The sequence below is a fragment of the Penaeus chinensis genome, chromosome 33, assembly GCF_019202785.1.
Source record: "Penaeus chinensis breed Huanghai No. 1 chromosome 33, ASM1920278v2, whole genome shotgun sequence".
In the NCBI taxonomy this organism is placed as follows: Eukaryota; Metazoa; Arthropoda; class Malacostraca; order Decapoda; family Penaeidae; genus Penaeus; species Penaeus chinensis.
This window is the reverse complement of record NC_061851.1, coordinates 267,401-286,800: the sequence shown is the minus strand read 5'-3', so window position 1 is coordinate 286,800 and position 19,400 is coordinate 267,401. Positions and strand designations below refer to the sequence as shown.

At 38.2% G+C, this 19,400-nt stretch overlaps 1 protein-coding gene across 2 annotated transcripts in view; it reads right to left on the bottom strand.

Moving 5' to 3' along the window:
- Positions 1-3,934: 3,934 nt before the first annotated feature.
- LOC125043131 (GA-binding protein subunit beta-1-like) overlaps positions 3,935-19,400 on the bottom strand; it is a 24,387-nt gene continuing 8,921 nt past the window's right edge. The window contains exons 4-14 of one of the 2 annotated variants that reach the window (XM_047639085.1): positions 18,744-18,845; positions 18,430-18,528; positions 15,169-15,266; positions 14,377-14,443; positions 12,480-12,611; positions 11,888-11,981; positions 8,105-8,179; positions 6,437-6,591; positions 5,859-6,138; positions 4,323-4,506; positions 3,935-4,166 (exon numbers count right to left, since the gene is read on the bottom strand). In XM_047639085.1, coding sequence (XP_047495041.1) covers positions 4,160-4,166; positions 4,323-4,506; positions 5,859-6,138; positions 6,437-6,591; positions 8,105-8,179; positions 11,888-11,981; positions 12,480-12,611; positions 14,377-14,443; positions 15,169-15,266; positions 18,430-18,528; positions 18,744-18,845 — 1,293 coding nt within the window. In that variant the 3' untranslated portion in view covers positions 3,935-4,159. The remainder of the gene's footprint in view (positions 4,167-4,322; positions 4,507-5,858; positions 6,139-6,436; positions 6,592-8,104; positions 8,180-11,887; positions 11,982-12,479; positions 12,612-14,376; positions 14,444-15,168; positions 15,267-18,429; positions 18,529-18,743; positions 18,846-19,400) is intronic. The other variant, XM_047639084.1, reaches the window with a different exon arrangement.

Genomic DNA, 19,400 nt, shown 5'->3' with positions numbered 1-19,400 from the left:
CCAAATGTAACCCAACCTTTAGAAAATATTCCTTCCCCTCTCCCAGCACCATCCACTGTATCTTCACCTCTCCCGCAATCTTCTTCAAGTAGGCAACATTTCCCTTTTGATCATCCACACCATTTCACATCAAAACCTGAGTCCCAACCTCATTCTTGTATATACCCTGACTTACCTCACTGGCACACCTATTCCTACCCAGCCTCACTTCTCCCTCTATACTTGTACAGGAACTGTTTCCATCTCCCTATCTGTGACAAGGATTGGTCAGATTGTGAAAATGACCTGCTTGCTTGCCGAGTTGACTATGATGCAGTTTCAGAACAGTGCTGTGTTATTCCCCCAGAGGCTGCCAAAAGTCGCACACCAATTTTGCAAAGATTACTTTCTATAGGCTTGACCTCCCCATGAAGTTCATATTGGTGGAGACCCCTCCCCCTTTAATGTCAGAAATTTTAGCCACCCTGCCAAGTACTGTTGCTCCACAATCATTCAAACTGCCCTGTACAAACATGCACATGTGCCATTGTGGTTTCCATAATGTATTTTAGTTTGAGTCTGAGGTAGCAGTCTTCAGATTCAAACTTGGCCTATGCAAGGTCAGGCAGGAAGCACACTGTTGAGATTTTTCTCTTGCTCCCTATTCCAGAGCTGTCCTTTGCTCTGTCCCTCCCCCTTTTCCTCATGATATTTCTACATCTCCCCTAGTATCTCTTCCTCCTTACATTTCCACTTCTATCTCCTCCCTCTCCTAGTCAAATTCTTTTGCCATTCTAAATCCAGATATTCCAATCTGTAACTTCTCTGGTGCCTCACCCTTCTCCTTTTCACTCAACCCATTGCATTTGACAATCTAAATGTTCCACCTCCTACTGGTGTTCCCCCTACACCTCTTCCTCTCACTCCCAACACACCCCATTCCCTCCTGCTTCATCTGCACCCCTCCCCCTTCCTTCCATTTTATCCCTTCCACTCCCTCATGGACACACAGGTGACTCCTTTATGTCACAACACTGCCCCTTGCAGAATCCCACACTTATTCCTTTGCTAACTTTTCCTTCCTCAGATGTATATAAATCCCCCATTTGATCTAATCACCTGTTTGCTAATCCCTACCCTAACCTATTTACTCATCCTCTCTATCCTCACCCCTTTCTACCCTTTGAATACCATACTATCCCAAACTGACTTGTAACACATTTAATCAACTTCCACCCCTATTTACCCTTTTTGCTGCTGCACCTTTCTATAATACTATATGACCTTTGCTGCCTAACATATTTATTTTGCTTTGTAACCATTAACCCCTTGGATCCAGTTGCATCACACAGATCATATCACCAAAAATCCAGGCATTAGGCTTACATGAGCAGCCGTTCTGCCGGGTGACGGCTTGTAGGCTGGGCGCACAAAAAAATGTGTACGGTGACAAAACTCTTTCCTTCTTTTTACACATAAGCGTTTTAGCTCTTTTGTGATTTGATTTTCATTATCTAGATGATAATAGACTTTTCTTTGCACAGACTCTATATCATCTCTATAGGTAGTCTACAACTCAGTGCAGGAAAAATAAAAATATGTAACAATTTGTTATGTCATTTTATACATTTTTTATAATATTCAATTTTCTGTAGTACAACCTGCATCACCAGTCCTGGTGCCAGGAATAAGATACTGAGTATAGAAATGGCATTTTCCATGGAGCCAGCACTCTTCCAGTCACAGCTCATGGATATTACATTCCACACTTGTACATCGATGGAAATAATGCAAAATCACCAAATGAGCCTCATAAACTTCCCAAGAGGTTTGTGCACTCATGTTGAGTCTTTCCCATCACCCTAGTCTTGGCTGAAATGCTAACAATGCCCCTTGAGCCAGATGTTTTCATGACGTAATGGTCACATCACCCAATTGCTATTATTATTATTGTTGTTGTTAATATTATTATTATTATTATTATTATTATTATTATTTTAATTTATTATTATTATTATTATTATTATTATTATTATTTTAATATACTATTATTATTATTATTATTATTATTATTATTATTATTATTATTATTATGATTGAAAAAAAACAAATAATAGCCATGAAAAATTATGGTAACAATAATAATACCAGTAATAAAAACAATACTAGTAATAATAATAATGGTAATAGCAATAATGATAAAATAATAATGATAATAATAATAATAATAATTATACCAATAATAATAATAATTATACCTATAATAATAATAATAATTATACCAATAATAATAATAATAATTATACCAATAATAATAATAATAATTATACCAATAATAATAATAATAATTATACCAATAATGATAATAATAATTATACCAATAATAATTAATAATAATAATAATAACAATAATAATAATAAAAACAATAACAAAAATAACAATAATAACAAAAATAACAATAATAAAAGTAGCAATATTGATATTGCTGTTGTTATTATTATTATTATTATTATTATTATTATTATTATTATTATTATTATTATTATTATTATTATTATTATTATTATTACTATTACTATTACTATTATTATTGCTATTGCTATTATTTTTTTTGCTATTATTAGTAGTACTGTATTATTATTATCACTTTTATCATTCCTATTATTTATTAATGTTATCATTATAATTTTTATATTTGTTATTATTCTTTTCATTATTGTTATTGTTATTGGAAATTAAAAAATCGAGCCATCACTTGGCTATTGCATAGAGTTGATCAAACAGAAGAATATTTTTAGGTAATTCAGGGAAAAAATATGTACATGCCATGCCCACTCTGAGTTTACTTTATTAATTATTTTTACACATAGATGGCTAAGTCACCAATAAGCCAATTACGAGTACTGCCTGTCTCACTTGTTTACCCTTTTCCTTGATTTACGAAAATTTTTAAGTTATCTTATTTTGCTGTTACTAATGTTTATAACTTTATGGTAATTAGAATATCTATAATAAAAATAATACCATTGATAATTATAGCATTATTAAAGAATATGTTTTTCCCACCAATTCAAGGGAAGGTGAAATCAGCTAAGGTCACAAGGTCTACTAATTGACTCCTTTGAGGCTAAGCACTAGCAGAGCCATCTATGTGCAGAGACATTAAAAAAGACAGAAAGAAAGAAAAGAGCACAGCACATCTTGGCAGCATGGGTTAAGTCACAACAATGTCCTCCTCTAGACCCCTCACCTCCTGACATTCTTCTTGATACTTCATCACCTTCCCCTGTTCCCTTATCTCATTCTCTAGATTCTTCTCTTACTTCTACTACCATTTCTACCTGTATTATCAGTTAATTGTTTCATACAAACTCTTGTGATTTCCCTCATACAGTGTAACTCTCACTTCCTCAGACACATAATGTCCATTTGATTTAATCGCCCTATACTCTTCACCCCTTCCCTTTTACAAATCCCCGCTGTAGTTCATTTGTTTCCCCCTCTATACTCTCTTTACTACCATTCTGTCCTTATAGCACTGTACAATCTGTGACATCTAACACATTAACTAATTTGTATCCTTTGCACCACAATACTTTACCATAGTGCTTTTTTACCTTTGATGTCTATCATATTCATTTCTTCTAACCATTAACCATTCATCATTTCTAACAATTTCATTATACATTTTAATGTCATCTATTGTCGCTACTGACTGAGGTGCCAAGTCATATGCTTCAAGGGCAAGCACCAACCAATGATCCTGCAATGGTCTGTCATTCCTGTGTAGTGACTGAAATGAACTTGCTCCACACCTGATACTCATTGGCTTGCATCTACTAACTACAGTCAAGCTTCTGTCAACCCAGACTTAAGTGAACAGACTATACCCTAAAAACTGTACTCTGCTCACTAGTTGCAATGTAATACAAGATAAGGAGATAAAATGCACAGTCTGAGTTAAACTCAGTTTATTAACATGGATTTGTATAAATATTAACATCATTACCAAATAACAATAATTTCTTTTGAAATACCTACTTCTACATTTTCTGTTGAAATGTACAAATATCATATACATATAGCAATAAAGTGTTCTGTCAAACTTATGTTTATTCCAGTGTAAATGGTACAGTGATGCGCTGTACTACAAATTATTTCCTCTTGACACATCCACACTCAGTACCTGAAACAGTTATTAAATACAATCAAGAGATTCAGGGCTTTCTTTCATCCTTTCCATTTAAGTTAACTGACATTATACCAAATAATTAAGATCAGTATTCCAAAAACCATACTACAGTATCAGATTACAGTTGCTAAGATGATCATATCCCATTACCTTACCTGACCTGAGACTTTTGCCACAGCCTGATTTTGAGATGCTAACCCTTGCCCTGTTTTTGTGACAAGCTGCATCACCTTCTGTCGTTTTGGTGCTGGTGGAATCTGGCCTGTGTCCAATTCATTCAATTGATCCTCTCCACTGGACAACACTTGCAGTATGATGGGCCCATTTGTCTCACCTGAAATGTTAAAACAGGATTTAAATAAAAAGTAAAAATTACCCCCCACATCTCATTCCTAATATTAGAATATTTTGAATGACTTAATAGAACAAAGCAAGAGATCTATCTTTTTAAATATTTTTAAACCCTTCCTGACGGGGCACGCCCTGAGGCGATCTGTGGCGTGCAGCTGTACGCTGCAGTGGTGCACCAAAGCGCAACAAACCAGTGATTATCCTTGATGTACCGAACTCGTGTGGTCAAAGTCGGCGCATTGCCATTATTGATCTCCAGAGTGTAGATTTAAAAAAAAAATTCTTCACCTGTCATCAAGGGGTTAACAGGCTGAAAACATCATTAGCAAGGAAGTGCCAAGGAATCAGTTTGATTTTCAATACAGTTGCTTAGAAAGCAAATATTTTGTTTAATGTGTCTGACTGACGTAAGTTCAGTTAACCCCTTGGTGAAGGTTATAGAAAACTAAAAAAAAACTCTACACTCTGGCGATCCATGGCAACGCGCTGACTTTGAGCGCGGGAGTTCGGTACATCAAGCCGAATCACCACCTCAGAGTGCTTTGGCGCGCCGCCGCGGCGTACAGCTGCACGCCACATTTCGAGCGGTTTGTTATGACATCCAAAGACGTGATCTGTTGGGAAGGGGTTAATATAAGGTTAGTTATCTTAATCTACTATATTTTCCATTTTTTTATGAAACAAACAGCTTACAGCACATTTTCGTAATGACTAATTTCACATATCACATTTAATATATTTGGAAAAAAAAAGTAATCCAGGAATATGCTGTCACAAAAATTTGGCTGAGGGCCAGGGTGATGGGAATGATTTGCCATGAATCAACAAACTCTTGGTGTATGATTAGACTCAGTAAGCATGTAGGAAGGGGCTCTTGTATTATTTAAACTGGTAAATGATGGTGTAATGTACCAGCCATGAGCCATGACTGGAAGAGTGCCGCCTCTAGAATGGACATTATTTCCATGTTCAAGATCCTTTTCCTGCCTGCTGTGACTGGCGGAACAGGGAGTCATTACAGAAAAATTTAAAACAATTACTCAACAAAAAGTTGCTTACTGTAATTGTCATTGCATAGAGTTATAAGCTACAGAGATGATACACAGTTTGTTGACGGGAAAAGTCTATTACCATCTTGATGCAATGTATCGAATGACCGCGATAATAATATTGCAAAGGGGAGGCAAGGAGTCTTGATACCGTGCACTCATGTTCAAGTGGGCTGGGCCTACAAGCCACACATTCAGGAGAGTCTCCGCTTAAGTAAGCCTAATGCCTGGATTTTATATCATGTGTGGGTTGTAAGGCAGCTAGCCTCAACAGAGTAATACAAACCTGTCAAAGCAGCATACTGCTCTGGACTTAGTGTTATGACCTGAGTGACTTCTTGACTCTCATCTGCAATCTCTTCCACTATGCTTTCTACACCTGAAGTTGAGAGTAGAGCTGGCAGACATGGTGCTGTCAAGGTAGACGATGAATATGAAGACTCAGTATGCTTGTTTCGATTTCTATGTGAGCTGGAGTTTGAACTTGTACTGGATTTAGCACATTTATTATGATCTGCATTAAGGTGATCCTGCTTTAATGTGGCTGTTGGAAGTAGAGGCATTTCCTGCAAAGAAGGTGAAATGGTAGTCATTCAATAAACAAACTTTCTCTCAGTGTTGGAAGATTTGTCAGTTATTTTATTTATTTATTTATTTTATGCTTCAATCACACACAAACTCCTGTCTCTCTATCTAAAACTTGTAAATTGTAAATCTGGAATATAAAATTCATAATGTAACTAATCTCTGATAACTGGAATCCATTTATAACTATTTTCTCGATTTTTCTTGGTTACAGTGGGGTAAACAACTACAGACAACTCATAAACATTGAAGGAAACATAATAACAAAACTCAACCAACCTGTTTAATCAATTTTAAAGCCTGTCTTCCAGCCTCTGTAAGGTGTAGTGTCTGACCATGTGCTACTGCTGACGTCACAAGGGTTGAGGAGTCGTCTACTGGAAGCAGAGCAGCTTGGGCTTTCAGTAGTTCTAAAGCAGCTGCACTTGCCACTTCTGCAAATTTTTGTTTCACATAATCACACATCCCTCAGGAAAGTCAAATTATCTTTTTTACTTAATTATCCCCCCCCCCCACACACACACACAAGAAGAGCAAGTTGTTCACTATATTTTCAAAGAAATCTTCGAAACTTCTTAACATATTCTCTGTACCTGAACACTAATCATATTTCAATATTTCACATTACTTAAGTATTAATAGGCACCTGAACACAAAAACACCAGATGTATGTTAATGTATAAATAATATGACATAAGTATGTTAACCTACTGATGCCAGGTTGCATGTATACATGGATTATGAATCTGGGGAGGGGGCACATATAACTGCTGTCTCTATCCTGACTTTGTATAGATGTACTACTTCATTATATTAGCAAGGTAGCTTAAAGGTTACAGTGATAACAATTATGTTTATAATTAGGCAAACCATCTAAGATATATTTTTGGAGAAACTGACAAGTTTTATGTAGTAAAAGTGAACTGCAATATATATAACTAAATTCAGCATCTCCGTATCTCTTCACTGAATTAATGAGGAAAAAGTATGTATAAAGGAATGAACTGCAGCTCTGAAATACTTCAGCCCTCTTCCTTATTCTGAGCATGGCTACTCCTCTACTTTCTCATTGCCTTTTTGCCACTTATTTTGCTGCCTTCAATGAAAACATGAACCATGCTAGCCCACTGCTGATCCACTACCCATACTGCTTGACCACAATAATCAGCTACTCACCATCTTGCCCCCCTGTATTCAGCAAGTACTGTACACTGACAATCAGAATTTTATGCAGTGGCTATAAGGAGACCGCTGCTGTGGAAAAATACAACAGGAATGCCTCTCAGTTCAACTCTGATGCAGGTGAAGATCCACCAAGCTGGTATGTATGTTTATATACACACTCTAACAGACACATACACATGCTCTGTGGAGGCATTTGACACAGTGTCCAAAGACAAAAGTTTCCTGAAATGAAGTTCACCCAGGCCTACAGATAGCCTGGCATCATTATTTTTTCTAAGAACAATTTTAACCTGATGCTGTTGGGGATGGAATGTATATACATGTCATTACACTGTGAGTTCAAGTTATTGTCTTTACACATAGATGGCTCCACAAGTAGTAAATCACCAATGAGCCAGTTATGAGTACTACTTATCTCACCATTTTATACTACTGTTAAGAATGTTAATAACATTATAATAATTATGTGTATAATAATAACAGCATTGATACTGATAGCATCTGGGGGGAGGGGGGATAAAAAAAAGAGTAATAAAAGGAAAAGTGAAATCAGGAGGGGTCATGTCTACTAATAGACTCTTTTGTGGCTAAGCACTTGTATATCCATCTATGTGTAGACATTTCACAAAACAATACAGTGAACACTACATTTTCCCAGTGACATAGGGTTAAAATCATTAACACCTTGCTACCATTCAAATTTGTTTTGCTTCCAACCCTTGGTTGAATCTATTTATCTAAAAAATCGTGTGTAAGTCTTACCCTCAGAGCCCTCAGATCCTTTTGATGTGGCCTCTGCTAATTCTGCCAGCGTTGCCAGGACTGAAGTGTTTTGATCTGAAATTTACAAAAGGACTTGTTCATCACAAAAAGGACTTGTTCATCTCGCATTTGTTTCTACCCTCTGTTCTTGCTTGACTTATTGCACCTTGTATAATAAGGTACATTACATTAGGGTAACATTAACCATACAGGATTCACCTATGAAAGAACTTAAAATTTTTCTACATCTTCTTTAACCCCTATGATCCAAATGATGATTCAGATGACCATCAAATCATGAAAATACCTGACTTGAGGGACGGGTGACTTGAACATGCCATCATGGGAAACTTTGGTTGAGGGATATAGTGACAAACTTGCCATCAAGAAAATTTTGGCTTAAGGCCACAAGTGTACTAAGCTCTTGAGCCATGACTGGAAATGCACTGGCTCCTGGGAGGATGCTATTTGCATGTTCAGTATCGCCTGCTGCGACCGGTAGCGGAGGTCGTATTACAGAAAACTGAATATAAGTTATGAGTTATGAATTAGCTAGAGATGATATGGAGTCTGTGCAAGGAAAACAGTCTATTACCATCTGGATGAAGCAAATAAAATGACAAATAAAGACAGCAGTAAATGGCAAGAAAGCTCAAAAGCTTATGCAGAAAAAGAGAGGGGGGCTTAGAAGAGAGAGAATGGAGCCCATGTGGACCTCAGCCCTCATGTCAACTAATTTTACATGGTCTTTTCTTCTCCCCCTTCTCCCCATTTCCTTTTCCTTCTCTTCATCAATTTCTCTCCATGTCCTGAGGTGTGAGAGCCATGCTGTAAGGATGAAAGGCTGGCTATGTGTCAATCATGAAAGGCCTCCTGGAGTCATTGGCACAGTATTCTCTAGGTTAATCATGTAGCCCATACCCCTCATTAGACCGTTTCTTCTCTCCATTTATTTCAGGCTCATCATGGCAAATCAGGTTAAAGGTTGCCCCCTTCATCAGTTAACCTCTCTAAATTTGAATTAATTGGTTTCCCAACCCCTGCCTCTCCTGTGACCAAGGCTCTGACCACTGATACTAATACCCCCTCCTGTTTGGTGTCAGCTCTATCCATTCTGAATCATCCATCCAATTCATTACTCAACCTTCAGAATATACCCCATCTCCCAACATCCTCCACCATCTACTGCATAGTCATCTTCATTGCCTACCCACACCCCCCTTGTTATTACTTGTCATCCTCATTGTCCTCCCAACACTACTATGTCTCTCCATACCACCCCATCTTCCTCCTGCCCGCATCCTACTGCTTCTACCTCTGCAAACCTTTTGAGTACCCTTTTTGGCCAAGCCAAGTGGAATCGATTCTTTGTGATTCCCCTTCCAATGTAATACGAGTTTATTTATTGTAATTACATATAGATGGCTCTACAAGTGCTTAGTCACCAAGGAGTTGGTTATTAGTCCTATGTATCTCACCTGTTTACCCTTTTCCTTGACTTTTGGAAAGGGTCTTCTGCATTATTTCATTGTCTTAAATGTTATCGAGATTTTAATAACAATTTAATAACCATAACATCAATAACAATAATAACAATATTGATGTCAACTGTATTTAAAAGAAAAACACATTTTCCTGCCACTTCAAGTAATGGGGAAATCAGGATCAGTCACTAGGGCTACTATAGACTCCTTGCCGGCTGAGCACATGTGTAGCTATCTGTATGTAACAACATTCACTAAAAACTACCCGGGACAGAATGTACATCCAGGGCGAATGGGTTAATACTTGTACTGGAACTGTTTCCATTTCCCCAACTAATTGTCCTGTCTACAACAAGAACTGGTCAGACTGAAAGCAACTTGCTTGCATGCCTTGTCGACTAGTGTAGCAGTCCAGTGCTACACTATTCCTCCCAGGGGCCAGTTTAAGTCCTACACCAATATTGCCAAGATTAGCTTCTGTAGACATGACCTCCCCCATGAAGTTTATATTGCTGGAGTGTCCTGTCCTACCATATTGACCCCTTCTCTGTCAATGTCAGAAGTGGCATTTTGGCCACCCAGCCAACCACTGTCACTCTACAGCCTGCTGCCCTCATTGTCAACCTGGTCATAAGTGTTCAAAATGCTCTGCTCAGTCATGCATGTGTGCCAACTGTGGTGGCTCCCATAATGTATTTTAGAGGATTTGCCCTGCCTACAAGCTTGAATCTGAGGTAGCAGTTCTCAGATTCAAACTAAGGCTTATTCTATATGAGGCCAGACCTACTTCAAAACTTTGCTCCACTCTCCCCCCACCTACTCAAGAAGTCTCGGCATATCCTCCAGTATCTCTTCCTTCTACACCAAACCATCCTATCTGTATTCCCTCTCTCCCCCAGTCTAAATCCAGATACTCCAATCTCTACCACTTCCTCCTCCTTGTCACTCTATCTGTCACACTAGACAATTTAAACATTATACCCCATCTTCTACCATACTCTCTCCTATGCCCACCTCTCCTTCTGCTCTTCAGATATCTATTCCCTCTTCTCCTCCACATAAGAAAACCTATGTTTCTCAGACCTTCCAGCCAACTCCCCTCCAGAAACTCTTGAAGACCTTCAAAACTTCCTAAACAAGAACCAAGAGAATGCTCCACTCACCTATCCATCCTCTTTTCATGTTTTGCTCTACATTCAAAGTATTTTGCCAATATCCATCCTCCTCCTCAGATTCCCACTACCCCTCTTCCTCCCACTCTCCCAAAAAACAAACCATCTTCTCCATGTGCATCACCATTCCCTCTTACTTCCCTTTATATCCCCTTCACGACGGGTCACATCTCTAGACGTCATAACAAACCACTCAAAATGTGGCATGCGGCTGTACGCCGCGGCGGCACACCAAAGCGCTCCAAGGCGGTGATTCGGCTTGATGTACCGAACTCCCACGCTCAAAGTTGGCGCGTTGCCATTGATCGCCAGAGCGTAGAGTTTTTTTTTAGTTTTCTTCACCCGTTACCAAGGGGATATTCTTGCTGAGACTTCACCTTCCCCTGTTACCTTATCCCATTACCAAGGGGATATTCTTGCTGAGACTTCACCTTCCCCTGTTACCTTATCTCCACTGGATTCTTCAACTACCATTTCTAACCATATTACTCTTTGATTGTTTCTTAATTTCTCTTTTGCAGTTTTCCTTATACATCCCTTCCATTTGATCTGATCACCCTTTACCTTTTAACCTTTCTCCTTTTACAATTCCCCACCCTATTCCATTTGCTCTCCTTCTATTCTCTTTCCACTACAATTCTATACGACAGTGTTCTACATCTAACATCTTATCCTAATTGTTAACTCATTTTCACCCTTTACACCACAATAATTTACCATAGTGCTCTTTGACATTTGATGTCTAGCACATTCATTTCTTCTAAATGTTAACCATTGCAAAAGGGAGGCATGGATTTGTATCACTGCACATAAGTGTTCATGTGCAGCCAGCTACAAGCCACACACTCATGAGTGGATGCTCAAGTAAGCTTGATGCCTATATTTTGGGCGACATGTGGGCAGTGAAGCATCCAGATCCAAGGGGTTATAAGAGATTCACATAAACCTTTGATCCTCCGACAATCATAATAAATATAATTAAATCAATTGCTTACCAATTACCTTTATTCATCACTGTGGTAAAACAACTGAAAAAGCAATTATGACAGAACAAATTATTAGAACTAAACAAAATTAGGCATTATCACATGATCATTTCAGTACAATGACATAAAAGGACAGCTCACCATCTGAGTCATCTGCAAGGATAGAGTGAGGTAGATCACCCTCCATGCTAAACCTTTCTTCCTCCTCCTTCTCTACTTGGTCTTCCACTGGTTCCTTGGGTGAAAGGAAAGGGAATAAAAACTAGAAAGTAATGAGGTCCACTACAAAAAGAAAAATGGTATAATAGGGGCTTCAAATGTAATCCCCACTAAGGGTTGTATCAAAATGCAGGTAAATCTTTAACCCTCTTGCAAATGGTAAGTTTCCAATAAGTTTCAGTGTGGTTTACTTATCCCATTCTCTAACCTACCTAGCTGCTGCGTGAAAACTGGGAGTTGGAGTCAATCATATACACAAATACAAAAGAAGTCACTAATTGACATATTTTGAGAGTGACACATTCCGTATTATCATTTAAAATTATGGAACTTGGACATTATTGGCATATAAAATACACAACCATGACATCAATTTTCTTCTAAATTTACTTATTTCTCAATATTCACTAGTAAAAAGACTTGACTTGTGGAAACACTTCACAATAGAACAAAATTTTAACAAAATACCAACCTATTTGCAAAAACAAAAACAAAAATTAGCTATAGCACTCACTTCTTCATACTCCTCTGTACAAACCTCCTCTGTCTTGCACACAACAGGAATGGAGTTCAAGTCATCTGTGACATTTAGTGAAATGGATTCCACTGCAACTGCCTCCTCCTCTTCTTTGAAATTCACACCTTCCTGAAAATTAAAAGGCCAATACTGGAGTTGAGTAGCTTTACTACTCAAGATGAGACTTTCTACATCTAGCATCTACTCCATGACATTCGTCATTAACTTGCACATGGCAAATACAAGAAAAGCACAACAATGCAGTTCAGGAAAGCTAGTTAAATTAGGTTATATCACACTGCTGTAGCAGAAACAGTGAGACTAAATTATAAATAAATTATTCCAAGAGAAAGCTATGATCAATGACATTCCAAATTCACATATCTATCAGTTTCCTGGGATAAATTATAAAGATGATAATGCAAAGAAAAAGCTGTGGTCAAGGGCACTTCAATTTCATATAAGAGAAATTAATTTTTTCCCCATCTAACTGTAAATGCTTATAGCATTTGCTTACTTCAACTGCAATAGGTGCATCCAATAGAAATGTTTCACAAATAAATGTCAACTTCAAGCTTATTATATAACTATTTCAACAGCTTAACACAACAATTTTTTCAGCTCACTTGTGCAATTGTGCAACTCACCCATAATCTTAAACTTTTATTGTATGCAAATTTGTTATTTCAAGTTCGATGACTGATTTTACATATCAGAAAATCTGTATCTCTTGGGGCAGATGGAGGTATAGAGATGGGGGGAGAGTTCCCTCTGGTCTTCATGCTTGGAGATCCCAAGCAGTACATTCTTTCCATCCCATTCACACCACACAAGTGGCAGGAAAACAACTGCCATATTTAACCCCTTCCCGATGGGTCACGTTGTGAGGCATCAAAACAGACCAGTCGATCTGTGGCGTGCGGCTGTATGGCACGGCGGTGTGCCAAAGCAGTTTTTTTTTTTAGTTTTCTTCACCCGTCATCAAGGGGTTTAATAGCTGATAATCTATTGCTGCAACGTATTTTTAAGGTGCAATTAACCAGGTGTCTTAATCAATTATGGCCATATTCCTAGTCAGTGTGTTTCAGTAAAGATAGTGTCAAACCTGACTCAGAATGTCAAGCATCATTTACAATGGTTGTTGAGGAAAGTTCAGGGTTCCCAACATGACTTCTGACAACTCCCCTGCCTGGATATTTTTATTCATCTAGCCTTAATCTAATTGAATGATGCCAATTTACTCTTTTGGAAAAGCTGGATAGATGTCGAAATTTCACCGCCAATGGTTGGTAACATAACAAATTTAAAATCGCCATGAAGGTATACGTGGCACAGTCCTACATATACACTTATATATGGACATGGAAATATATGAGAAAAACATTTTTCATGAATATATATGAGTTGGGATGAGTCATTAAGATATGTCAGTTATTGTAATTTCTGAAATCAGACTTCCCAAAACCTTTCAGAATATTGTGTTGTGAAAGATAGTCGGGAGTATTATGAATAACAGGTTCTTACTGACATTTCCCTGCAACATACCAAACCACACAGAAGGCTTCATATGCAGTAAGCTGCTCCATGTAACTCTCTATCCCCTTGCTTGCAGCATACACAATTTTTTAAAGAAATGAGACTGAAAAGGGACTTTAAGCATATATCTAAGGGTCTATGTCTCTTCAATGACTGCAATCAGAGCCAAACAAGTGAACCACTGTTTAGTACACACAACTTAAAGTAACTGCATGTGGCATGGATACCTGCCACTTAGGATTTTTGCCTGACTTGCCATGACATGATGAGATGTCACTAGTGTGATTGGGTCCCAGGATAAGAGGGGTAAGAAAATAGAGTGATTTCTATACTACTAAGAAATGTTAAAAATGTTCACCTGGAGTAGCCGAATGATCTGCTGATGTCCTCTTTCTACTGCAATATGGAGAGGAGGCTTAGAAAATCTGAAAGAGCAAAAAAATAAACAAATCAGTATCAAATCAACAATCCCTTATGATGGAACCACAAAATTGCTGTCACCTCTTCTAATTTCTGAAAATAACAAATGAATTAAGTCACCTATTTTCAACTTGGAAATGCTTTTTCAGACACTTTAAGCATATCTATATTCAAAGAGAAAAATATGTTACTCCTGACATATAACACTGAATACCTATCTTGTAAACCCTACCAAGTCCTGCTAAATCTATAACAACCATATAAAAAAAAAGTCATAGTTGGTCTTAATACATATTCCATGACTTCTAATTAAGATGAACTTTATCTGAAATGGGTATGAGTAACATAAAAAAACTAGCACTTGGAGTCACTGAAGATACAGGATGCTCAATGATAACCATTTCCCTATTTTAAGTTGGTAGATATTTTCAATCAGTCCATTATGCAAATGTTTTGATTTATGATGTAGATGCTTAGTGCTAATTGAATGCATATTGAATGCACAAAATCATAATAGTTTTTCAACAGGACCACCACCAAAAAAATAAATAAATGAATTAATAACTACATAAAATAAAAGAACCTTGAAACGGCACAAATAACTTTTGGTTTCTGATGTCTGCTATAAGTTCCAATCCAATAGAGACCTGGGCTGACAGCAAAATCATTCAATGCACCACTTGTTTTCTCTGATTTTAAAAATTATTGGACATGATAAGAAAAAACTTACTTGTTTACCACATCAGTTTTGGCATGATGTTTGAGTAGTAAGCCAACAATTGAGGTGTGTCCTCTATCACAGGCCCAATGTAAAGCAGTCATCTTCAACTGTTAAAAATAATGAAATAATCATTAATCTGTATATAAAAAAGTCAATGCTTATCATAAATATAAAGTTGGATGACCAAATATTCTACTTTCTTTATTCAAAGGTATAAAAAAAGAAAAGAGTTAATTTTCTTTTTTTAATAATAATACTAATACAAAAAAATGTTTCTACTAACAGAAAAAAAACAGGAATTCTTACACATTCTCTCTCAACATACCAAAATAAGTACAAATTACTGAACTGTTACCTCAGCTCTCCTCTCCTCTCTCTCTCTCTCTCTCTCTCTCATACTCTCTCTCTCTCTCTCTCTCTCTCTCTCTCTCTCTCTCTCTCTCTCTCTCTCTCTCTCTCTCTCTCTCTCTCTCTCTCTCTCTCTCTCTCTCTCTCATACTCTCTCTCTCTCTCTCTCATACTCTCTCTCTCTCTCTCTCATACTCTCTCTCTCTCTCTCTCATACTCTCTCTCTCTCTCTCTCATACTCTCTCTCTCTCTCTCATACTCTCTCTCTCTCTCTCCATACTCTCTCTCTCTCTCTCATACTCTCTCTCTCTCTCATACTCTCTCTCTCTCTCTCATACTCTCTCTCTCTCTCTCATACTCTCTCTCTCTCTCATACTCTCTCTCCTCTCTCATACTCTCTCTCCTCTCTCATACTCTCTCTCTCTCTCTCTCATACTCTCTCCTCTCTCTCTCTCTCTCATAATCTCTCTCCTCTCTCTCATAATCTCTCTCTCTCTCTCATACTCTCTCTTTCTCCTCTCATACTCTCTCTCTCTCTCTCTCTCTCTCTCTCTCTCTCTCTCTCTCTCTCTCTCTCTCTCTCTCTCTCTCTCTCTCTCTCTCTTCTCATACTCTCTCTCTCTCTCACTCTCTCATACTCTCTCACTCTCTCATACTCTCTCACTCTCTCATACTCTCTCACTCTCTCATACTCTCTCACTCTCTCATACTCTCTCACTCTCTCATACTCTCTCTCTCTCATTCTCTCTCTCTCTCTCATTCTCTCTCTCTCTCTCTCTCATACTCTCTCTCTCTCTCTCTCTCTCTCTCTCTCTCTCTCTCTCTCTCTCTCTCTCTCTCTCTCTCTCTCTCATACACTCTCTCTCTCTCATACACTCTCTCTCTCTCATACACTCTCTCTCATACACTCTCTCTCATACTCTCTCTCTCTCATACTCTCTCTCCCTCTCTCTCTCTCTCTCTCTCTCTCTCTCTCTCTCTCTCTCTCTCTCTCTCTCTCTCTCTCTCTCTCTCTCTCCCTCTCTCTATCATACTCTCTCTCTCTATCATACTCTCTCTCTCTCTCTCTCTCTCTCTCTCTCTCTCTCTCTCTCTCTCTCTCTCTCTCTCTCTCTCTCTCTCTCTCTCTCTCTCTCTCTCTCTCTCGCTTTCCCTCTCTCTATCATACTCTCTCTCTCTCTCATACTCACTCTCTCTCTCTCTCTCTCTCTCTCTCTCTCTCTCTCTCTCTCTCTCTCTCTCTCTCTCTCTCTCTCTCTCTCATACTCTCTCTCTCTCATACTCTCTCTCTCTCATACTCTCTCTCTCTCATACTCTCTCTCTCTCTCATACTCTCTCTCTCTCATACTCTCTCTCTCTCTCTCATACTCTCTCTCTCTCTCTCATACTCTCTCTCTCTCTCTCATACTCTCTCTCTCTCTCTCTCTCATACTCTCTCTCTCTCTCTCATACTCTCTCTCTCTCTCTCATACTCTCTCTCTCTCTCTCATACTCTCTCTCTCTCTCTCATACTCTCTCTCTCTCTCTCATACTCTCTTTCTCTCTTTCTCTCTCTCTCTTTTTCCTTCTCTCTCTCTCTCTCTCTCTCTCTTTTTCCTCCTCTCTCTCTCTCTCTCTTTTTCCTCCTCTCTCTCTCTCTCTCTCTCTTTTTCCTCCTCTCTCTCTCTCTCTCTTTTTTTCCTCCTCTCTCTCTCTCTCTCTTTTTCCTCCTCTCTCTCTCTCTCTCTTTTTCCTCCTCTCTCTCTCTCTCTCTCTCTCTCTCTCTCTCTCTCTCTCTCTCTCTCTCTCTCTCTCTCTCTCTCTCTCTCTCTCTCTCTCTCTCTCTCTCTTACCTCCTCCCTCCCTCCCTCCCTCCCTCCCTCCCTCCCTCCCTCCCTCCCTCCCTCCCTCCCTCCCTCCCTCCCTCCCTCCCTCCCTCCCTCCCTCCCTCCCTCCTCCCTCTTTCTCTCTTTCTCGCTTCATAAGAGATTCAATGCTGATAATTGTTCTACATAATGATTATCATCAACACCTCGATTGCTACTAATGCATTTCCTGACATGAAAAATCCCTCAAGTCATTCCCCTGCATAAAGCTGGTGACATTGATGATGTTGGCCTATATCTTTACTCTTAATATTTTCTAAGATTTTGGAGAAAATTGTTGCCAGGAACTTGTAATGCTTACAGTAGTTTTGTTTTGTGAAATGTCTCTACACAGATGGCTCCACAAGTGCTCAGCCATCAAGGAGGTAATTAGTAGTTTATGTGATCTCACCCAATTTCCTCTTTCCTTGAGTTTTGTCGATTTTTTTCTAAAACTATAAATATTGTTGTTGTTATTATTATTATTATTATTATTATTATTATTATTATTATTATTATTATCATTATTATTATTATTGACATTAAGACTAGTATTATACTGCTAAAAATCCCAAAATCATGGAAAACAGTAAACAGGCCAGATAGGCAGGACCAGTGATTTACTCCTTGGTGATGACTTAACACATGTGGAGCCATTTCTGTGTTAATACAATTTATAAACTTACAGTGGGCAATGCATATATGTACATACCATCCACTGCAGCACTGGGTTAAACAAAACCAATGAAAAATTTCAGCAAAATAATATAGGAACTGGCAATCATCTCTCAGTTTCTAAATATATACTCTAGGCTCATCTATTTAAGGTCAAGTAAACACACCTTTTGAATATAAAATAGAGCTAAAAATGTAAATAAATATGAATTCTCTAACTCTGCAACCTTTGTAACATGGGAATCATGTGAATGAGAATACCTTTTCCTGGCTCTCCATTAATTAATGTTTTCAGAAAGCAAGTAACTTGCATGACTGATAAGAGATATTTCACAAAAACTTGTGAAGTGGGAGCAAAAATGCAGCTTTTTACCACAGAAAAACAACAACAAAGTAATCTTACCATATCACAGGCATTAATATTGGCTCCTGATTTGACTAGCAAAGATACAATGTCCTTGTGGCCTTCCATGGCAGCAAGATGGAGGGGGGTCTTGTCTACCTAAAAAAGTAAATAGAAAAAATAAAATATCATTATATACACTATATGATTATCAGATTATTCTTAACTATTTACCAAACTGAATGATCGTAGAAAACAAAAACAAATGAAGGAAAGCAAAAACAGTTAATACACAATATTCACATTTAGCCAAGATTTTATATGGATGCTATAACTTCAGTTGTTCTTATAGTGCAATATCTGCTCTTCCTCACCTTGTTACGGGCATCTTTGTTCATGCCTGCAGCCAACAGGCGATCACAGGTTTCATAATGGCCATTTTGTGATGCCAAATGCAGTGGAGTCATGCCAATGGGCTGTTGAAATAAAATAATATATATTTATGTATGTGTGTGTGTAAACTGTGTACATAAGCACGATTTGTGTAAGCCATTAGACATAGACCACATGGCTGTTTGCCACATCGCTCAAAGTCCAGTAGAGAACCATCAACTAAGCGAGGACTTAGTTAGTTTATCTGACCTTGTTTGACCCCTCAGTTCATGTCCAGTAGTTGGTGTGATAAGGTCTAGCTCCTGCCCTCAGGGCAGGAGCTAGACCTTAGTGCTTACCCAAGACTTCCCTTGTGTGTTCCCTTCAGCAGACTCTTTATTCATTAATAAAGAGTCAGCAGACTCTTTATTCATTAATAAAGAGTCAAGCTGTTATAACCACTATCACTGCCCAACCAGTCACAAATAATGTTTAAAGACCTCTATACATTTTACAAACTATAGGTGGCCAAGCAATATACCGTGTACATAAGCATGATTTGTGTAAGCCATTAGACATAGACCACATGGCTGTTTGCCACGTGGCTCAAAGCCCAGTAGAGAACCATCAACTCCGAGAGGACTTAGATGATGAATTTA